This window comes from Aethalodelphis obliquidens, unplaced genomic scaffold, assembly GCF_003676395.1.
Source record: "Aethalodelphis obliquidens isolate GAN/ISIS:26980383/991018 unplaced genomic scaffold, ASM367639v1 scaffold76, whole genome shotgun sequence".
NCBI classification, from domain to species: domain Eukaryota; kingdom Metazoa; phylum Chordata; class Mammalia; order Artiodactyla; family Delphinidae; genus Aethalodelphis; species Aethalodelphis obliquidens.
Genome location: NW_020838020.1, coordinates 3,570,736 through 3,592,638, shown reverse-complemented (window position 1 = coordinate 3,592,638; position 21,903 = coordinate 3,570,736). Strand labels below are relative to the sequence as shown.

Genomic DNA, 21,903 nt, shown 5'->3' with positions numbered 1-21,903 from the left:
GCATTAGAACATGTGTGTTTGATCCCAAACCTCAAACTCATTTCTGAACAGCATGCTGCTTACAGTTCAGAATCATCTAGCAAAAAATTGAAAGCAGGGGAAATAATGGAAAAATAACCTTCTTTCAAATATTTACTGAAGTGGCACATTTAATTCATCAACAACTATAGATGTAAAAACACGAAATGCAACTATTTTAAATTATCTCAACATATGAAGATATGAAGTAAGGACTAATCCTATCAGAATATGTGAATATGTTCATGTCTTTACTTTCCTGTCATCTCCAAATAACTGAACTAATAATAATAAATCTTTGAGTTTAAAACTTTCATCCTATTTAATCAGAACGGTCACTAAACAAAGTTTAGTTGCACACTGTTAAAAACAAGACAACAGACCCAAAATGGAGTCACTTATGCTAAGCCCCACAGCACCAAACCAAGACTTAATTACAGTGTCAGCTCTCCCAGAAATGGAATCTTAAACCGGTCAATCGGGAATCGCCCAATTAGATCAGCACTAGCGAGGCAATATGCCTGATAGACTCCTGCCATCCCCTAAAGGAAAATGACCTTGTGATAATGAACCCCTTCTTTTATCTACTACAACTTCCTTGTTCCTGACGTAGATGTCTGCGAAGCCCTTTGAGCTCCCTGCTTTCTTGCTGCCTCTGGAGGTCCCTCTGCATCCTGGCTGTGCAACTTTTGCTTTTTGAGCTTTCACACTTTGAGCATTTCTTTTTTCAGACTGGCTCCGACTTAGAAATTGGTCTGCGTCTGGGATCAGACTGGGTCTGGCTGAAACTGGACAGGGTCCAGTGTGGGGCTTCAGGTGAGTAAAATTTTGTTTTAAGGCTGAACGATCAGGTTAATTTTACCAACGATAGTCTTGAATTACAGTGGCCTCAGTGGAGAACTTTTTACCTAGATAAATTTATCCCTTTGTTAGGTGCCCTAGAGAAAAGGGGCTCTCTGCCAAACACCATAAAGGGTAGAGGGAAAATTATTTTTCCTCCTCTGCAGTGTCTGGTGACCAGGATGAGACCTGCTGGGACACCCCACTCACTTCAGAGCCTACAGACAGGGGATCCTAGGAAAAGTGTCAGAAGCCACCAAAGGAGAGAATTCTTACCAGTCAGCTCTCCCAGATCTCTACTATGGTGCCTGGTCGAGAGGCAAAGGTGCAATTTCATGCTGTCCCTTCCTTTCCAAATTCAGATTGGCAGTTGTGATTGGAGTTGTGATTTGTGAATTTGCTTTCAGGTACCCATTGGTTGTAGATCTTTTCCAACCCAGGGACAGCTAGTGTCTTTTTGTTTGTCTTGTTTTTGTGTCCTGAGAACTCGGGTTGGTTGGGGGCCCCCCATATATTGCTGCACAGAAATGTGGGTTGTACTCCATTTGCAAGTGGGGTCCTATTGACTGTTGCCAGCTCTTAGGAAACTGTTTTGTTTATCTTTGGGAATGACTCTGGAACTTAGGAGCAGATTATCCTTTGCATCCTTTCTGGGGACTCCTCTTGGCTTCCAAGGGGTTTTTCAGTACTGCCAGGAATATTTATTTGTCCCAACTAAAACCTGACAAGATATTTTGAAGGACTTTTTTTTCTTTTTAAATTAGCTCTATGGTCAGAAGGTGACAAAATTGGCAGCTGATATTCAGAGCCTGATGGACTTTCTCCCCTAAGCTAAAATGAAACCATATATAGTACCCAGCTTACCTTTTAACAACACAAAGCTTTCTCGCTTAAATTTGTCAAGTTTCTTAACATTTTAAAGTTGAGGATGTTTTGACAGTAATGTGTCTGTAAAAATAAAAGCTAAATAAAACCACTTGATTCACATTTAATGCACACTTTTTTAAGGCATATAATAAAATGTATTTAATTTACATTTTCATGAAACTTTTTTATTACTAATCATTTTTTAATAAATTTCTTGAATAACTGTAAATATCCTTTCTCTCAAAAAAGATATGACTTGAAGAGAGCATCATATATGATACTAGCATCTTTCTCCATCTCCCCAATTTCTCCAAAACCTCAAATAAAATGAAGTGAGTTGAATGTAGGGTCAACCCTTATATTCTGCATTGCTGTTCAGTGGTGGAGAAAATAACAAGAGAATATAAATTTGAAATACTATCCAGTTTGCAATTGTTTCTAAAATTATATTCAAATATTTTATAATTAATTATCTACTAAGTAAAAAACAAACAAAAAAACAATTTCAATCAAAATCATGGGGTAATAGGATTAATAGGATCCTGAGAAGGGTCAGGCCAGTTTCAAGTTTGTTTTAGGCTCCCTTACTTCCCAGTCTGTGCAGAGAATAAGCAGCTTGACTGTGTGCTACAGCTTTTCACACCCTGTAATAGACCATCTCCTTTCATTCTGAATTTGCTTTCTGCAGACCACAAAAGTTCTTTATGGTAAAGAAATCATTACATGTGTTTACTGTGAGGAAATTTCTTTTAATTAAATTGTTGCCTTTTTACCCTTATGGAGGCTAAGAATAAACAGTACTAATGGGAGCAGATTTAAGCAGATTGATAAAGAATCTGTGGTGCTAATTGCTCTGCTTCTCTGAAAAATCCCGGGACCGTCAAGAGCAGGGTATATTCAGAAGAACATGTTGAGCACGTGAATATGATCCATCGTTCATGTTACATGAAGTAAAAGACTAAGAACCTCTTTTGTCAAAGATCATTAAGCTTCCCTCCATCTCTTGACCGTCTGTGATCCAGAGTCTTCAAGTGTTCTGAGTAACCAGCAGGTCCTTGATTTTTATCAGCCCTGCCACCTACTACTTGAAGGTTAAAGAAGATAGAATACCTTATAAATACAAAAATATGTATTGTAAATAAAACACAATTGTTTTCCAAGTAGAGGCTTTTAATGGCCACGTGTTAGTACTTTGTCTTATTACGGATTAAGTTATGAAGTATTTACCCCTTGATTCTGTGTATCTACAAAGAAAAGTTTAGAGGCACCAATCACAAGACTTAACCTCCACCTAATGTTATGCCAAGCATAACTGCTGTGAAGAACAAAGAGGCTCATTTTACCTTCACAGTTTCAAAAAAAGAAAAGAAAAAGAAAGAAGTTCATTTAAATCTGTCAACAGGTATTATGAGGTTTCTAAAATCAGTAACACTGAATGTAAAGAGACATGAGACATGGACAGTCATTCACTGTTAAGTGTGAGAAGTAACACCTTAGGTTTCCATGAAAGTTGCCTTTACTATTTTTAAACTTTTCCTCTTCAGGCTCACAACTGTTTCAGGAATCTACCTGCAGTGCTTGAAATGATTACATAGAACAAGCAAAACAACTGTTTTTTTTTTTAAAGAAGATGTTGGGGGTAAGAGTTTATTAATTAATTAATTAATTAATTTTTTTGCTGTGTTGGGTCTTCGTTTCTGTGCGAGGGCTTTCTCTAGTTGTGGCAAGCGGGCGCCACTCTTCATCGCGGTGCGCGGGCCTCTCACTATCGCGGCCTCTCTTGTGGCGGAGCACAGGCTCCAGACGTGCAGGCTCAGTAGCTGTGGCTCACGGGCCTAGTTGCTCCGCGGCACGTGGGATCTTCCCAGACCAGGGCTCGAACCCGTGTCCCCTGCATTAGCAGGCAGATTCTCAACCACTGCACCACCAGGGAAGCCCAAAAGAACTGTTTTATGTTCAGCCTTTCCTATTTTATCTAAGCAGGGCAATTGCTGCTGATTAAATTTTGCAGCAGACATTGAGAAGCATTATATTCGGTCTTAATGTATATTTCCTCTTTAAATTATGCATCTTAATAGTTCTCCATTTTACAAAAAAAAAATTGTGGTCTGTAGTATTTCTAATTATTTGTTCAATCTAGCTCTTGAATGTAAAAATCAAATAATTAAATATAAATTGGTTCACTTTTCCCCCCAAATACTGGTATTCAAATTATAGTTTGCATATGGGCAATGTTAAAATATAGATTCCATGCCCCAACTTTCCAGAGATTCTAATTCAGTAGGTCTGGAGCAGTCGTCTGCACATTTCTCAAGCTTAAACTCTAGGTCGTCTGGCATATATTTTGACAAAATATGCTTCTAGCAAATTGAGGCAATAATCTGAACAGTCAGATTTACATATTCATCCCTGCTCACTTCTCCAACAAAAGGCAATTTCTCTTCAGTGAGTCTTCTCTTTAAGGAAAAGCAACTCTCCATACCCAGCCCCCTAATCCTGGGCATAATGGAGAAAACAGGAAGAGCAAAATAATAACAATAAAAGGATCACATGTAGTATTAATAGATTAGTAATCCCATTTCCCTGTTTCCTGGCTAATCACTGGCAGTGATTTTTTGAACAATGAATGACTACTACCCTCCAAATAACAAAAGAAGAAATATAAAAGGCTAGACTCACTAATATTATAAAAAGCCAGTAGATATCACTGTGTCATGTAATGTTTGACTCTTAGATTGGCAAAATTAAAAAAAATTAAAGGTGGTCATTTCTAGTTTTGGTAAAACCTAGGTAAGAATTTAAATTCATACAATGGCGAAAGAGAAATTTGGCAGTATCTATCAGATTTATAGTCATCATAATCTTTTATCTAGCAACTTTTTTAAATTTTTTTTATTGAAGTATAGTTGATTTACAATGTTGCATTTGTTTCTGATGTACAGTAAAGTGATTCAGTTTTATAATATATATATAGATTCTTTTTTATATGATTTTTCATTATGGTTTATTACTGGGTATTGAATATAGTTCTCTGTGCTATACAGTAGGACCTCATTGTTTATCCATTCTTTTTTTTTTTAATATGTCAATCCGAGACCCCAATCTAACCCTTCCCCCCACCCTTCCTTCTTGGTAACCTTAAGTTTGTTCTCTAAGTCTGTAAATCTGTTTCTGTTTTGTAAATAAGCAAACTTTTAATAAATTTTCCTACAGAAATAAAACACAAATTTATTAAAATTATATCAAGAAAAAATTAAGACAAACTATTCAATAGTACGAGAATGCTTAAAAAACATATGGTTCTATACCCTGTTACCCCATAAATCTTAGTATGATTACCAGTTACAATATGATTAATGCAATTGGCTTCCTAGTAAAAGCTATAGAATTCTGCATAAGGCTTGTTTCAGACCATTAAGAGATATCCCTCATCTCTCAACAGGAGTGACTGCTGACCTATTGTATGTATCCATGTATCCATATTAAGGTTATCAATCCTGTCTTGTTGACAGGGGAGGGCAAGGTTCTACATGCTGGAACCCAAGGGGCAGGGAGAGAATTTCTCATGTAACATATTTCCAGAAAATAGTGGTGGTGCTATGGTAACTGTTCCAAAATCTATACAAAAAAGAAAGTGTTCTGTTATGCAATAATAAATAAATGTATACTAAAATTTAAAATAAATCTTAGGATTTTTATTACATTAGAAATATCTGTTAAGTGCTGGAAGTATACAAGATGATTCTCAGGGACCAATAATTTTAGTTCAATTTTTTTCTTCCAACAGAAGAAAATTGTTGACCACATGCAAAAATGAATTGTAAGTTTTTTTGGAGAAAATGATTTGGTCCTACACAAGCACATTTAAAGATGCTCAGCTGTGTCTCTGAAATTCAGGCCATAGAACAGTCATTTTCAGGCTTTAGGCACCCAATAATCACATAAGGGGCTTGTAAAAATTGCAGATTCATGGATACACATGCCCAAAAGATCTGGGTTGGGGTCTAAGGATGTCAATTTTTGTAAAGTATCCAGTGTCATTCTTATGCAAGTGCTCTGGAAATCACAATTTGAGAAAGGCTCTCCCAGAGTAAAATTGAGGTGAATGTGTCTGGAAGATTGTCCTAGGAGGTGTTCCTGCTGGCATCCTCCACTATAGTAAATTTTCAATAATATTATGTTGAAACTTCATATATCAAGTAGTATAAGGTTCCAAAATCCAATGGAAAGTGATGGTCATAGAGCATACTCAAATGTTTTGTATGTTAGATTGTTTAAAATTGGCCAATTGAATTTTGCCAAATATCTGTCAAAGATAATTTTATTTTTTCATCAGAGGAATGTTGAGCCATATGACCTGACAGTAAATATCAAGACATATATCAATAAAAGCTACTTTTGGTCCATGCTGTCAATAACCTAATATTTGCTATTACAGAAACACAGGAATCCAATTAATTTAACTGCAGGAAATTGCAAAGAAGAACTAAAACACTGTCTTATTTTATTCCACTAGAGATTATGATATGGTTGATGAAAATATTCCTCTTGACCTCCAAGGGGTTTGCAAATTAGGAAGAAAAACAAGACATGTTGCAGAGAAGCATAACTGCATGTTATAAGCAACAAGAAAAAAAACATGAAAACTATTGGACACAATTAGAAACTTATTTGATGGCAAGTGGAATAATATGCAAGTAAAGCTATCAAATGAAGCAGGAACATAAGAATTCCAGGAGCTCTTTAAGAGACAAAACTTTTTGGCAAAAAGAAAGAAAGAAAGAAAATCAGCCAATTGTTGCTCACATTCTAAACATTTATAATTTAATAGCTTTATCTATTATATAACTACTACAATAATATAACAATTATATAACCACTATGTCTCATGCAAAACTATTCCATGTGTAATAAAATATCTTTTCTAAATGTGCATAGTTTTGAGATTCAAAATGTGATACATAGTTTTCTTGTATGCTAACTAGAACTCTATCAGTTCCATTGGTTTTCAGCATAAGAATATTTTTTCATTTCCACCAAAATGAAGTACTTCTAATAAAATTCATTTCTTGAGTTGCTTTATGTGCTTTTAATTTCTGGTGGGAAGTTTGAGGCTTTAACTTTTTGGGTTTCAGTTTTGCAATATAGCCTTCCTGATGCAAGACTTGCTCCATATTCTTTATTTTATTTTACTGAAATGAAATTATCTATTTATCTATCTATCTATCTATCTACCTATCTACTCATCTACCTATCACCCTATAATAGCAAATGTTATGGAGTAAAATTCGAAACAAGATAGTTTTATCTTGAAATCCAGCCAAGAGGATATTGATCTCCTGAAGTATCTGCAGGAAGTTTCATTTATAAGATTATCCAGGAGAAGAAAACTCAAGACCAGTACTATAGACTAGTTCTACTCAACTTGCTTGACTCAAGTTGAGTAGCATATTTTGCTTAACTCAAAATATAAAAGTCAAGCAAAAATGAGAAAAAATTTTGAAGGTTGTACTGTAGTCTAATGTTTCTTTAATGTGTAATTTATAATCTCTAAGTAAAAAGGGAGTAAGCAAGAGTATAGCATTATTAGTATTAATATGTAAAAGATTGTTTTAGACTCAAAACAAGAAAAGAAAAGGAAATGCTTTTATGGGGACTGTGGTTCTCAACGTACTGTAGTTTTATTCTTACACTTGAGAACAGGGGAATTCCCTGGTACCTGATCAGACACTACAAACCTGAGCTAGAGCCAGGATTTGCTTGTCCTCAGGGTAGACATTTTTTAGGTGCCGTGCGTTTTCCCAACAGGGAATGGATCAGTTGTCAGGTGCACATCCATTTGCAATCCCTCAGTGTATTAGTGTGATCGAAACAAGAAACAACAATGTAACTTCTTGTTTCAAATAAAACTCTTAGAAGCAGAAAGCCAAATGATGAAAGTATTTCAGGACACCAAGGGGTATAATCTACCCACATGTACTATTTTCTACTTTTAGCTCTCTTTTTTGAAGTAGTTCTTTTAGCTCAAGACTTTTCAGTCAATTTAGTACATTTGTTTCTCTTTGGGGAACACAATTATAGTTTTCTTGTGGATTCATAAAGAGGAAGGTTATTGAAGTCAGTTATGAAAGAGGGAAATAAAGAAGAGGAAAGGAACTGGGAATATTTTGATTTTACATTAACATGAAGTAAAACAAACAAACAACAACAAAAAATCAACAGATGTAGCTTTTATTCATGCTCAAAATGGGTAGGGTACAAGAAGATTCTAGGTCATTCCCTTCTATACTCTTCCTATTTTTAAATTTTCTTATATAGTATGACATTTGAGTTAATTCAATTAATTGTTTTAAAGGAAAACTGGATTTTTAAAACCTGGATCTCATAAGGGAAGGGAGTGGAGGGCCTCCGAAGCTTTATTATACCTGCTTTGCCACCTCCAGCTCTAACTTCTCAGCTGTAACAATGGGTTCTTCCTGGAGGAGTAAGGAATCATTAATGTTTTCTTTCTTAATTATGGCAGCGTTTTACACAAAGTTTCATAAACTCCATCTATTTTCACATCTAGTTAAAATTCTATCACACCTTCTTACTGTACTCCAACTTATCATCTCTATATATTTATTTCTGTGATCTTTCTTCTATGTTTTTACACATAGCCTGATACATTCTCTGCTTTAGGTTTAAAAATCTTTTCAACAATATCCATTTTTCCCTTCTTAGCAAGAATAAAACACTGCATCTGAACACTCAAGTTATAATTGTTCAAATGTGCTTTTTATTTATTAAAAAAATAACAAGTGAATAACAATACTACTAATAATAAGTAAAAATACTTATATATCATAATATGTCAAAACTGTAAGAAAACCCTACTCTACCTGGTAGAGTACCATTAGGCAATTCTATAAATTTAGAGATTGAAAGAATTGGGAAAGGACTGACAAAAATTTTGGCAAGGCAGTAATATGAGTATATCATTAATATAATTTTCACAATCAAAAGCTTTAATCAATAAGTTAAAAAAAAATTTAAAGAAAAAAGAAACATTCAAAGAAGTAAGTATGTTGATTATCTAAAGCACTCCACTTAAAACATCTATTCTTCCAATCACTCCAAAAAGAAATGCTGAGTATAATGAGTACAGTCATTATAATACAGGAGTGGGTGGAGGTGTTGAGCACTCTCTATGCACAAGACATAGCTCTAAATACCTTACCTGCATTATTTCAGTTACAGAGCTTTTATGGACAGAGATAAATGCAAACCTCTCATTTGGGAGAGAGTTCATATGATATTTAGCACAGCAGGGCATTTGAGTTTGTGGAAATGATGATGCTCAGTAAATTTGTCAGAGGCTATGCCTTTTCAATATGTGAATAACGAGAAACATGCATCATTATTTGGTATATCAAATAGCTGTATAATAAAGTAGCAGGAGAAATCTTATTCAATGGAAATAGCTATTGGCTAAGGGGAAGACAGAAGTTTAAATCAGCAAGCACTACAAAGCATAGGTGCCATAACAGGCAAAATAGAGAGGGCTACGGGAACACGGAGTGGAAATATAGGATCCTGTGACATAGGCTGTCAGTCAGGAAAGACTTCTCAGCTGAGGTGGTATTTAAACCGAGAGCTAAATTATGAGGAAGGGAAACCATGTTTTTGACAGATGAATCAGCATCTGCAAAGTCTTCTTTAGTTTCTATGAAAACTATTAATAGAAGTGATCCTACAATTTTGTGAAACAAAGCTGTTTTTCTGGAGACTACTGGAAGAGAAATGATAGTACATCTTATTCAAGACAGATTGCCAGCTACACTCAATGTAGGCACGACGTAGAGTTGCGTTTTCCATTCAAAGTGACATAAGTACATATGTTTATTACCATTGCTTCAAACTTCAAGAAGTAAATATGCATAATCATGGTAGGGTAGCAGTGTTTAATGTCTGATTATGCCTGATTAATAAATCCAGAATCTGAATTCTTCCTACCACATTCATTACTAACTTCTCCTGCCTGTTATTGGAAAAGCCTCACATGAAGATGACCTGTTTCTGAATTTGCTCTCCAACAGTCTATTCTCAAAAGAGTGAGCATAGTGAAGATCAAAGTGAAATCAGGTCACTTCTCTGTTCAAAATATCAATGACCTTTAATTTTTTGTAATGTCCAAAAAGATACCTGCTCCTACCCCCTAGTCATCATCACATTAATCTCTGGTAGTATTTCCCACTACTCTCCTGTCACTCTTTTCTCCAATCTCCTTGGTCCCTTGCTATTTAGTGAATGTGTCAGGAATGCTCTTACTTCAGGCCTTGACTTTCCCTTGTTGCTTTGCCTCTGTCCATCACTCTCCCTCAGGTCTCCACTTTCCTGCTTCCTCAGCTATTTCTGCATACTTATTTTTCCCAATTGTCATTTCAATGAGTTGTCCCGATCACATTCTTTAAAAGAACAGCTAATCTCCCCACCTCCCTGGTTCCCCTCATTCTTCTGTACTCTGCTTAATTTTTCTCATAACACTTATCACTGCTTGATAAAAATCTTACTTTTTTTTTTTCAGTCTCATCCACTCAAATGTAAACTCCATTTTAAAAAGGAATTTTTGTTTCTTTTGTTCTCGGATGTATTTCTGATCTCTAAAATAGTGTTTGTCACATACTAGATGCTCAGTAAATATTTTTGAATGAATAAATGAATGGATGACATTGAATTTCTTTGAGAAATCTAGATTTAAATTTAGAATCACTTCTCTTCCCTCCCATTCTTACTTGCATCCTACTTGTTCTCTCTTCCCAAGTCTTTGATTCTTTTGTCAATGTGTTTCCTTAACATTGTCCTTCAGTCATAGCTATTAACTTTTAATGGTAACATTGAGGGCACAATTTTTTCAGTTGAATTAGTACAATAGAGAGTGAGTGCATTTGTCTAGCCAACCTGCCCCCTTTTAAAAAACTATCATATGTGTATTTTTTAGATATAGTTCCAAATGTCAACTTTTTAAAATGGTACTTCTATATTAAAGTCCAAAACTTTTCAGTGTCTTTCCGTTAGATAAAGTACACATTCCAAAGCATGACATTTCAGGCAACTCATGATGTAGTCTCAGTTCCTTCCCTGCCTTATAGTCAATATGTTCTAACCAATGAAACTGCTTGGATTTACTGCAGATGGTTGTGATATCAATGGGCACTGTCCACTCACATGTCCTTCAAACATTTTGCAGGAGCCATAGTTGGGCACAGCTTCCAGTGGCCATGCATCAATCCTGAAGCCACATTCCCCAGGTTACTTCCTACCAAAGGCTAAGAGTACCAGGGGGACTGGAGTCAGTGCCTTGGCTCCCACCTGCACCATCAGCCTGGCCAGGTTTTTCCTCAGACCTGCACTGTCCCTTGAGTCTCTCCTTTCCAGTCCTCACTTACTTACCTCTTCTTTTACAAGTGTGAGACCTGCATTGGTCTCCAGGCTCACCCTGCCTTTTCCAGCTCCCTCCCCTTTACCCCTCAATAAGTATATTATAGATCTTTTCCCACCTTCTTGTCTGCTTCTCTTGGAGGATTTGAAGCAACACACTGGCCTCAAAAAAGTTTCATGTTTTTCAACTCTGTCCTTGCTCTTCCTACAATGTTCTCCTTCTCTTTCTACCTGTCTAAATCTTGCTTGGCCATAAAGTGGCAAACTCCAAGTTCAAATGTGCCTCATATATATCCCTTCTGTAATCTTTCCAACTTGTGAATTTTATCTTTTACTATAGCTCTTCCTATACAATACCTCATCCTCCCATTGGACTTCAAGCCTCTTGATGGCAGGAACCATGTCTTATTTATCTTCATAAAGTGTAAACATAGCACTTGGGAAGTTCTAGAAATCCAATACATATTTGATGAATTAGATTGCTGAAGGTGCTTTATTAGAAGAGAGTGAGGCTGGGATATCAAAATAAAGTACTATGTATGATCTAAAGCCCCTCTTCACATTTATATCTAAATCTTTGATAACATTCCAATAAATCAGAAAACAATTCTCTATTACTGTTCTTCAGTGGCCAGTCTGGATTTGGTCCACAAGTAAGAAACTAAGAAAACATCACTTTACAATAGTGGGCAAACCCCAAAGCTCATGGGTGGTTAATGAAATCCACAGGTCAGTAGTATGATTACCATGACCCTAAAATATATTAGATAAGCACTAAAGAGCAGTGTAAGGGGGTTGGAATTTAGGATTTCTGAAGAGAGCAAAAAACAAGGCATTTAGGATACATTTATCACATAAGAAAGAAAAGGCATTCTAAGAAATTATAATATTCAGAAATGTATTCCTATTTATCACTTAAAAATTTGAAATGTATGGAACATAAAATAAAATAATTTCTAAATGTGTTTTCTTAAATGAAAGAAAAGCATTGTCTTGGTATATTAATAAAATATATGGTAATTTAAAACATGATTTTATCATTTCCTAACTCATTGTTGAAGTTCTCAAAGTTTTAAGCAATTACCCAACAAACTGTGATAAATATTTTATTCCTTTTCATGTATTTCATATAGACGTCAGAACACCAACTTTGGAATTTTAGTGGCAAATGTGTAAAAAGCCTATTTGAGTAAAAACTTTCAACAATTCCAACTCCAATGGACACATGCTACTTTAGCAACATATTTGCCTAGTAGTCAGTGTCCAAAGGTCCCTCTTTATGTACCACTCTGATTAGCCATTTATTAAGCTATATTGCTATGAAGTGTTAGTTTTCAGTCTAATGCTATTTTAATGTAATTATGACCACTTTCTGCATTAAGGGGGATTAGCAAATCAAAATCAATAAAACAATTTGGGATTTCAGAAGGAATTAGCATATAGAAGCAAATTATTAATGTTTAGGCAAATTCTCTTAGAATCAGTTGCCCAATGTTAACAGCCTATTATAAGGACTGCAGTCAACAAATCCAGTTTATGTTCTGAGGGGATAACAGAAAGATCAGCAGAAGGACATCTTAACCTCCTTGTGAAGAATATTTAGTTACTAGTTACGACCCATGTATTGGTGCATAATAAACAGACCCATGAAATTATTTGTGTGATTTTGTTATGAAATCTAATGAAATGACTTTCATTATTTTGCAAAAAGTATAGTAATTTTTTATTAACAAACCACTAAACCTCTGCCAATAAATCTAACAATATGAGGTGTTCCTATAAGGCAGTAGTGATGGTAAAATAACTTTCTGATTTAATTTTGAAAAAAAAAAGAAATGCCCATACCTAATTGTCCTATAGTTTAAACATTTTTTCAATGTATTTTGTTGGGAATAGGGAGATCTACTCAAAGGTAAGAAAAGCCAGGGATATAGAGAACAATTGTAATTTCAAGAATGAATCACATGTAATAAATGGTTACTTGTGATGATAATACTTCAAGCAATGTTGTGATTTGTTTGTTTTGCTTTGTTATGCATTTAACCAAGTATCATCTATGACACTCTCATAGAGGCTGTTTTATATGGTTATTTTGGGGGTATTTTGGAAACCTACAAACCTAATCTGTATTCACTGCTTTGTACTGCAAATCTTCTGTTTTTAAAACAGTAATATCCTGTCCCATATTTAGTATTAAATGTATTATTAATACCTGAAATATAACGCTTCTACTCTACTTTTAATGGTTTCCTGGTGACTGACTGGCAAGAACCAGGACTTCAACTATTTTCCTTATGTAGATTTTTTTAACTTTTCATTTAATCAGGGATCCTGTATGGCCTCTGACAAGACATAATTTAAGTCTTTTACATTCACACACTTTGCTTAATATTCCTCTGAGTCACAGTTTAATTTTTTTTTTTTTTTTTTTAGGGGTACGCGGGCCTCTCACTGTTGTGGCCTCTCCCGTTGCGGAGCACAGGCTCCGGACGCGCAGGCTCAGCGGCCATGACTCACGGGCCCAGACGCTCTGCGGCATGTGGGATCTTCCCGGACCAGGGTATGAACCCGTGTCCCCTGCATCGGCAGGTGGACTCTCAACCACTGCGCCACCAGAGAAGCCCCATGGCTTAACTTTTAAATCTAATCTTCCTCCCTTTTTTTTATCTCTTTATGTTCTACTATCACTTATTCTAGATTTCCAATTGTTTTTTTCTCAGAAATCATTTGGAGAAAAACATATCTAATTAAAATCCATATTTACAAGTGGTACTTCTTATCATCCCCATGTCTTCATAACCCAACAATTCCACTACCGGCTATGTATCCCCCCAAAAAACAAAAACATTAATTCAAAAAGAAACATGCACCCCGATGTTAACAGCAGCATTATTTACAACTGCCAAGATATGGAAGCAACCTAAGTGTCTATCAACAGGTGAATGGATAAAGAAGATGTGGTGTATATATATATACACACATATATATGTGTGTGTGTATATATATATATATATATATATAATATTATTCACCCATTAAATAAATGAAAATTTGCCATTTGCAGCAACATGGACAGACTTGTAGGGCATTATACTAATGAAATGTCAGACAGAGAAAGACAAATACTATATGATATCACTTATACATGGAATCTAAAAACTATAACAAACAAGTGAATATAACAGAAAAGAAGCAGACTCACAGATAGTGAAAAAACTATGGTTAATAGTGGGGGTGGTAATCTAGGGGTGAGGAAGTGGTATAAGACAGGCTAGAAGAATGCATTGTGCAACATGGGGAATACAGCCAGTATTTTGTAATAACACTAAATGGAGTATAATCTTTAAAAATTGTATAAAGAATAAAAAATTAAATACAAAATATCACAAATACCTGTTCTCATAGCTCTATAAAATTCCTAAATAAACAGGCCAAATAATTTTACAGTGCTTTTAAATAAAAATTATCAGCAAACTTCTAAAACTTTATCTTTTCAGACATTCATTTCTACTTGTTCTTTTGTTAAATAAAAATCCGAGTCCAAAAAATACTAGAGTATCTCTGGAACTTTCCAATGTGCCAAATATTTATTCAAATTAGATTATGAAGCTAAAATAAAATTAATGAAAAAGATCTTGAAACCTGGTAAACCCTGAAAAACTTTTTTTTCTTTTTTTAGTTGGATAAGATTAAAGAAAATAACTGTATAAAAAGTACAGTTAATCTCTATGAATTGAAAATATATTCTGCATCTCATTTAACCAAATATACAGATTAATAACTTATGTATTATTAATATGCATTTATTACCTCTGTTGAATTCCATTTTATAGAGTTTTGCATAATTAATGTGGTATTTTAATCATTTTACAATAACAAAAGTCAGTCTAGAAACATAACTGGGTTAGGCACATTTACTGATGTCTTGTGGGAGGCATTCTTATATCAGCCTTAAATAAATAATTAGAGAGAGCAACAAAAAATGTGTGTCACTAGCATTATTAGGAGAAGAGGATCTACATATTAATTTTAAAAATTAGCCTACAACTGAGAAAAGGAAATTCCGACCATTTAAAATAATGTACATGCAGAGAATTACAGGAAAATAATCAGTTCTGTGGCTTTCCATTACTAAGTAGCCTTATGAGAACTCATGAACCCAATATGTTTTTCTGGTTTGGGTTTTGGTTTTTTTATGTCAAGAGTGTTGATCATCCAGTAATAATAATAATAAAAAAACATTGACAAGGAGATGGTCAGCAGAAAAATGAGCACAGAGCAAAAAGGACTCCTTAAATGGAACATGGCGTTAGTAAAATGTACTCTGAGAGCTGCATCCATGTAGCACCAGAGAGAGCTGTTTTGTAATCAACTCTATGAGATTCCAAATATAAACACGATATAGTACAGTTTATTAGCATGATGTGGGAATACTCATTTTGAAACAAAGTGACAATTTAGTTTAAAAGAGATTTTTAGTCTGTTTTAATTTTCCAACCCATGCAAATTTCATTTAAATGTAGGACTTGCATTAAAAGTTTATACCCAACTAGATCCTGGTGCATTTTGTCATTTAATCTTATAATTGGGAGTGCATTTACTAATAGGAAGCTACACGTTTTATTAACACATATCCTCACTATTGGGGGTCAAATATATAAAAAAAAATCACTCTCTGTGTTTTTCTTTAAGGGGAAAAATTCATCCTATGAAGACTTACACCTAACAATTTAAATGGCTTCCTGATGGAAATATTCCCAGTACAAAATTAATCAAGGTAGTGATCTGCGAATATTGCCCTGAGAAACTTAAGGAGCTTTCTAATCTCTACAAGGAGCAATACTGTATGTTCTTAAAGAGAGATTAACAGGAACAACAGTACAAATAACTAATGAGAGGAAAAGGAAAGACAGAGAAACATTTAATATGCACCTACTATGTGATGGCCATTTTCAAATATATGCAGAATATTGCTATATGAACTGTAAAGTTCAAGTATTTATAAGGGACAAGTTAAAAAATAGATTTTGGTCACTAATAAGCATCATTGACAAACATTGGAAACAAAATTTGTCAATATTAATTTCACCCTAATGAGATAATAAAGTACTGATTTTAAGAATTAGCACCTATGATCTAAAGAGAAATATTTCTCAAATAGGGAGAGACAAATTATTGAATGTGCTCATTTAACTGAAAAAAATACTTTGTTTTATTTTTGTGGAAAATAAGCAATATTCCAAGAAGTGAGTTCAGCCCTTGACTGAATGAGCTTGTCCAAAGATTCTGCCAAATGCCAATGACTAGTGGTGGTAGATAGAGCTCCCAGTATAAATTAGCGTTTCCTTGTTAGCCTAGTGAACAAGAATGAATGCCTCAGAGAACCTCGTCACTTCTACAGGTGATTTGTTAATACGAAGTTCCACAGTATGTAAGGTTTAAAGAAAAACACTTTGACCCGAAAGGAACCCACTAGCCAATCCTGGGAGACCAAGCTTGATTCAGCTGATAGTTTTCTCTCTAATCATCTTCACAGTGAAGGGCAAATTCTATATAGGCATAACTGTGTGTGAAAACAAACCATATATCCCCTGTAGGCTGTTTAATATTTTTCTTTTTGATAAAGAACCTAAAAGAACTTACTATTTAGGTATAAAGCATCTTAAATTATATAACTTATTAACCAGTTATCTATACAGGCAGGCTCATTTGCACATCTTCTTTATGTATGAATTGTAATTACCATGACTTAGTAAAATAACACCAGTCTCCCAACAACATGGTTCAAATTTTAGTTACCATAGTGTATTAACAGTGGGTGATATACTGTTTGCAGGGCTCCACAGTACAAACTTTGCTGCTAGCTGTTCAGTTCACACATTACTATGTATTTATCAGTGAGCAATCTTGGCACTTCTTTCAGAACGCATAGACAGTAAAGCATATACATTTGGCCCTCTGTATATTTGGGTTCTACATCCTTGGATTCAACCAAATGCAGATCAAAAGCATTTCGAATAAAAAAAATTCCAGAAAGTTCCAAAAAGCAAAATTTGAATTTGCCGCCTGCCAGCAACTATTTACATAACACTTACATTATATATACCAATATTTACACAGCACTTACATTGTATTAAATATTATAAGTAATATAGAGATGACTATATTGTATGGAAAGATGTGGGTAGTATGCCTTTTTTTTTTTTTTTTTTGTGGTACACGAGCCTCTCACTGTTGTGGCCTCTCCCGTTGTGGAGCACAGCCTCTGGACGCGCAGGCTCAGCGGCCATGGCTCACGGGCCCAGCCGCTCCGTGGCATGTGGGATCTTCCCGGACTGGGGCACGAACCTGTGTCCCCTGCATCGGCAGGCGGACTCTCAACCACTGTGCCACCAGGGAAGTATGCCATTTTATATAAGGGACTTGAACATCCCAAGATTTTGGTTTGGGAAGAAAGGGTCTTGGAACCAATCCCTAGTGGGTACCAAGGGACAACTGTAGCTCTGTTGCCTTCCATCTCCCAGTGATAAACCCATACAACATTTTACAAAAATGGATAATCAAAAGAGGTAATTGGTCAATAAAGATCAAAGTGCAGCAAAGAAACCAAAAAGGGACACCACTGTAGGTAAAATTAGGATAGAATAAAAGTGAGTTATAGAAGAGATAACTAAGTGTGGGAATGTTGATCCTGCTTCTATTCAAGAGACTCTAGAACTGCAGCCAGGGAAATTTAGTGGAGGCAAAGTTACTAAAATAAATGAGTAAAGTATCTGTGACGAAAAGGGAGACAACATCCCAGAAGGGACTCTGGCAAAAACATCACAATAATGGAACTCTCAGAAATGCTTCAGAATATTGAAAGCATAAAATGTTGCTAGCTGATCCAACTTAGAAAGGAGTGTGAGAATTTACCAAGGCATAAAAATGATACTCCTTCCGTACTGTAAATTAGATGATGAGAAGATAAGGGCAAGCACTATTTAAACTACTTTTGATAAGTTTCTTTACAAAGAAATAAAACACTTTAATCCTCAATGTTTCTCAGGTTTTAAACCACAGTGTACTAAATAAATACTAGTTTTACTATTTGCTCATTTCCTTATATATGTATAATTATCAGGAAGAGAGTTTTCAATGTTTTGGGAAAAAATTTTAAAGGTGACAGAATAACTGTAGTTCTCCCCATCAGTTTTTAAGATCTCTTTGCATGATTTCAGCTAGTACAACCATTTTTAAGGTTCTAGTATACAACACCAGGACTACCTGTATCTCAAGGAAGAGGCCTTACTGGTGCCTATGCTAAAAGCTTCCAATAGGCTTCTGAGTTTTAGGCCTTAAAAAAGCATTTGATATGCTTTGTGAGAGCAAAGATTAAAGGATACAAGCATAAATATTCTTAGTACCAATTTTACAGATATGTCAAAAAACCCATTTTATTCTAATCTACAGAAAGAAAGGTTTATACTTTCTAATCTTCCTTAAGAAACACATTTTAATATAGTAAGTAATTTGACAATTACTAGAACATAAATGGTGAATGCAAATTCTGGATGTTAAAATATTTTAAATGCTCATCTCTTAGTCTCCGTGAACTGCAGCGTGCTTGGGAGCTGTGACACATTCCTCATCCAAGCTTTGTTCTTTTCAACTGGCAAACATTGACTGTCCAGGTCCCATCCTCCTGTTACACACACTTTCCTTACACAACATGAGCCAGCTCGGTTTTTCTTGAGATGTCTTTTGGACCATCATAAACATCACAGACATTTTCATCAGTGATGCCAAGAGAACTGGGAATATGTTAGTTTACTTTTGCTTCCTCTGTTGCCTAATTGGCTGCTTCTGCAGCAATAGAACAAAAAGAGGATGGTGCATGAAATACAGCTATTATTTGTGAGAGAATGGCTGGTTTTAAAACAAGATAGATGTTTAGTATTCTGTGGATATTCCCCCACCAGATTGTAACAGTTCTGAAGGAGGTTAAATTGTGAGCCAAGACTGTCCAAATTTTCTCTTGATAAAGCACGAAAATAGCCTGATCAGCCCAAAAGCTGCTGAGCCTCACTATTAGGAATTGCAGCTACTCTGTAATGTGAAAGATAGGGGATTTGATCTATTTCATCATTTTATTCCCCTCCCAGAGTTACTGCCTAAAGAACAAGAATTTCTGCTTGAATGGCTTGATGTGACATTTATCTCTACTTTGTGGATGAGGTCATAGTGTTGTTTAATGCACTATATTAACCCATGTCTCTTGGTTCTCAAATCATTTTAGACTGCAGTTCAGTTTTACCCAGCTTCTAGGAGTCAGTATGCAAACAAGTTCAGATGATTCTAAACTGTGATTAGTCCATAAGGCATCTATCCATTCACCAAATTTTATCAAGCATCTATTACATGTCAGCAATACATGCATGGATAATTCAAAAGTGACAGAATGGTTTTCTTCCCCCTGACATCTTTTGCTAGATTTTTTCCTTATAAGGTTGATGTAAAATAACTTATAATTTTGGTAAACATCATTAAGAAAATGCTGATAAGCAAAGTATCTCAACTAACGATGTTTAAACTTTTGACAAACTGGCCAACTTGTTCTTCCCTAAAGAGGGAAAGTTATCACTTTTCCTTAGGAGGTCTTAAGAAGAATTAAGTGAATAGTATAATTGTCACTTCATCTAGCAGAAAAGACATGTTTAATAACTTGAAGCATATACAACATCAGGGTTCAGAGTGCTTGAGTTGAAGACTAGGAGTTTTAAACTCTGTGAGATCTGATGCATTATCAAATATATGTTTAAAAATATTATTGAGCAGGGCTTCCCTGGTGGCGCAGTGGATGGGAGTCTGCCTGCCGATGCAGGGGACACTGGTTCGTGCCCCAGTCCGGGAAGATCCCACATGCCACGGAGCGGCTGGGCCCGTGAGCCATGGCCGCTGAGCCTGCGCGTTCGGAGCCTGTGCTCCACAACGGGAGAGGCCACAACAGTGAGAGGCCCATGTACAGCAAAAAAAAAAAAAAAAAAAAAAATATATATATATATATATATATATATATATATATAAATAATTGAGCAGTTTAGGAGTTTTCAAGATGGCTAAGGAGTAGGAGGACATGGTGGAGTACATCTCTCTCCACAGATGCATCAAGAATACATGTATGGATGGAACAGTTTTTGCAGAACACCAGCTGAACGCTAGCAGATCTTGAACACTGGAAAGGACAATGAAGATTCCTGCATAACCGGGTAGGATGAAAGAAAGAAGGGAGAAAGAAGAGGAGAGGAAGCAGCACGGGACCTGTGCCCCTGGGGGAGAGATGAAGCAGAGCAGTTTCCCACATCTGGGGAAATCCCCTCACCAATGGGGAAATCAGTTGGGACAGAGGGAAAGCATCTGAGGCTGTCAGAGGAGGGTGAAGCAGCCGGTCTGTGGCAGACAGGAAAGAGTGAGAACTACACAGATGGTCTGTGACATGGCCATGCATGCCCCAGATTGGGACGTGTGTCCAACAGTGTGCATGGGGGCTGGGAGCTGGAGCGTGGGGATAGGAGAGCAAAATTCGGGGGAGGAGTGCTGTTGGCTGTGAGGAGACAGCCTGAGGGGGAGGGAGGAAGGAAATCCACAACAGGGAATGCCTGTGGAGGAAATCTGGAGTGCCATGAAAGCAAGGCGCCACTGTTGAGTGAAGCACAGAGTGTGGAGAGGACATTGCATTCTCTCTCTCCCCACATGCTGGCCCCTGCCACCCTGGGTGCTCGGAAAGGGCCCCACCAGGGCTGGCCCTTGCGTGCACTAGAAAAGTCTCCCCCTAGGGCCAGATCTCTCACTCCAGTAGCCACTGGCTTCCCCACGCACCTGTTGCTGCCAGGGCTCCCACAACCCAGGTAGCTGTGCCTTGTCTGAGCCCTGTCCTCACCAGGGAAGACCTGAGTGCTCCAGGGCAGCCTTAGGAGCAGACTTCTGTTGAGGGCCCACATGCAGAGGTGGGGCTAAAACCACAGCTGAGCCACAGGGATGGGACAACTGAAGAAGAGGAATGAAAATCTTTCCATCAGCTGCACAAGCCACAGATTAAATCCCTATGAGTGGCTTGGTAGATCCTACATCTATGGAATATCTGAATGGACAACGAGTCCCATAAATGAAACCAGTCCCGCTCTGGCAGCTGTGGACATTGGGGGCAAGCACACAGAGGAGTTGGGTGAGATCCGAGTCTGAGCTGTCCCCACAGTGGGTCCAGAGACCTACCTAGAGGCATTGGAGGGCCTCCTGGTGAGGTGAAGGTGGGCTATGGCGGGGGCAAGGACACTGACAGCTGAGACCCCAGGAAAATATTATTATTACTATTATTTTTATTAGGTTTTGACTTGTTCTGTTGTTGTTTTTAAGTTTTTAAATTTTTTATTTAGTTTTTGGGGGTGTTTTTGGTTTTTTTTCTTTTTTCTGCTTTTTAAATACATATTTCATATTTCTATTTTTACTTTGCTTTTTCATTGTTTTCTGTTTTTTCCTATTTTTATTTTTCCTTTTCTTTGTTCTGTCGGTTTTTATATATTTTTTTAAAATCGTTTTTATGTGTTTCTTTTGTTTTCTGTGCTTTATTCTTCAGTTTGCATTCTGCTTTGATTTTGCTTTCTGTTTTGTGTTTTTTGTTACTTTTGTTTTTAATTGTTTGATTTTGATTTTAGGTTCTATTGTTTGGTTCTTCTCTTGCTTTTTGCTTTCTTTGATTTTGTATTTGTTTCTTTGTGGTGT

General features: G+C 36.2%; 2 protein-coding genes across 5 annotated transcripts in view; one reads left to right on the top strand and one right to left on the bottom strand.

The window, feature by feature from the left end:
• Window positions 1-3,307, top strand: part of LOC113612397 (TSSK6-activating co-chaperone protein-like) — a 50,208-nt gene extending 46,901 nt beyond the window's left edge. Inside the window, exons 4-5 of the mRNA XM_027092281.1 lie at window positions 750-834; window positions 3,270-3,307. Of these exons, the coding sequence (XP_026948082.1) occupies window positions 750-834; window positions 3,270-3,307 (123 nt within the window). The remainder of the gene's footprint in view (window positions 1-749; window positions 835-3,269) is intronic.
• Window positions 1-21,903, bottom strand: part of PCDH9 (protocadherin 9) — a 986,051-nt gene that overhangs the window by 808,194 nt on the left and 155,954 nt on the right. The gene's annotated exons all lie outside the window — the stretch shown is intronic.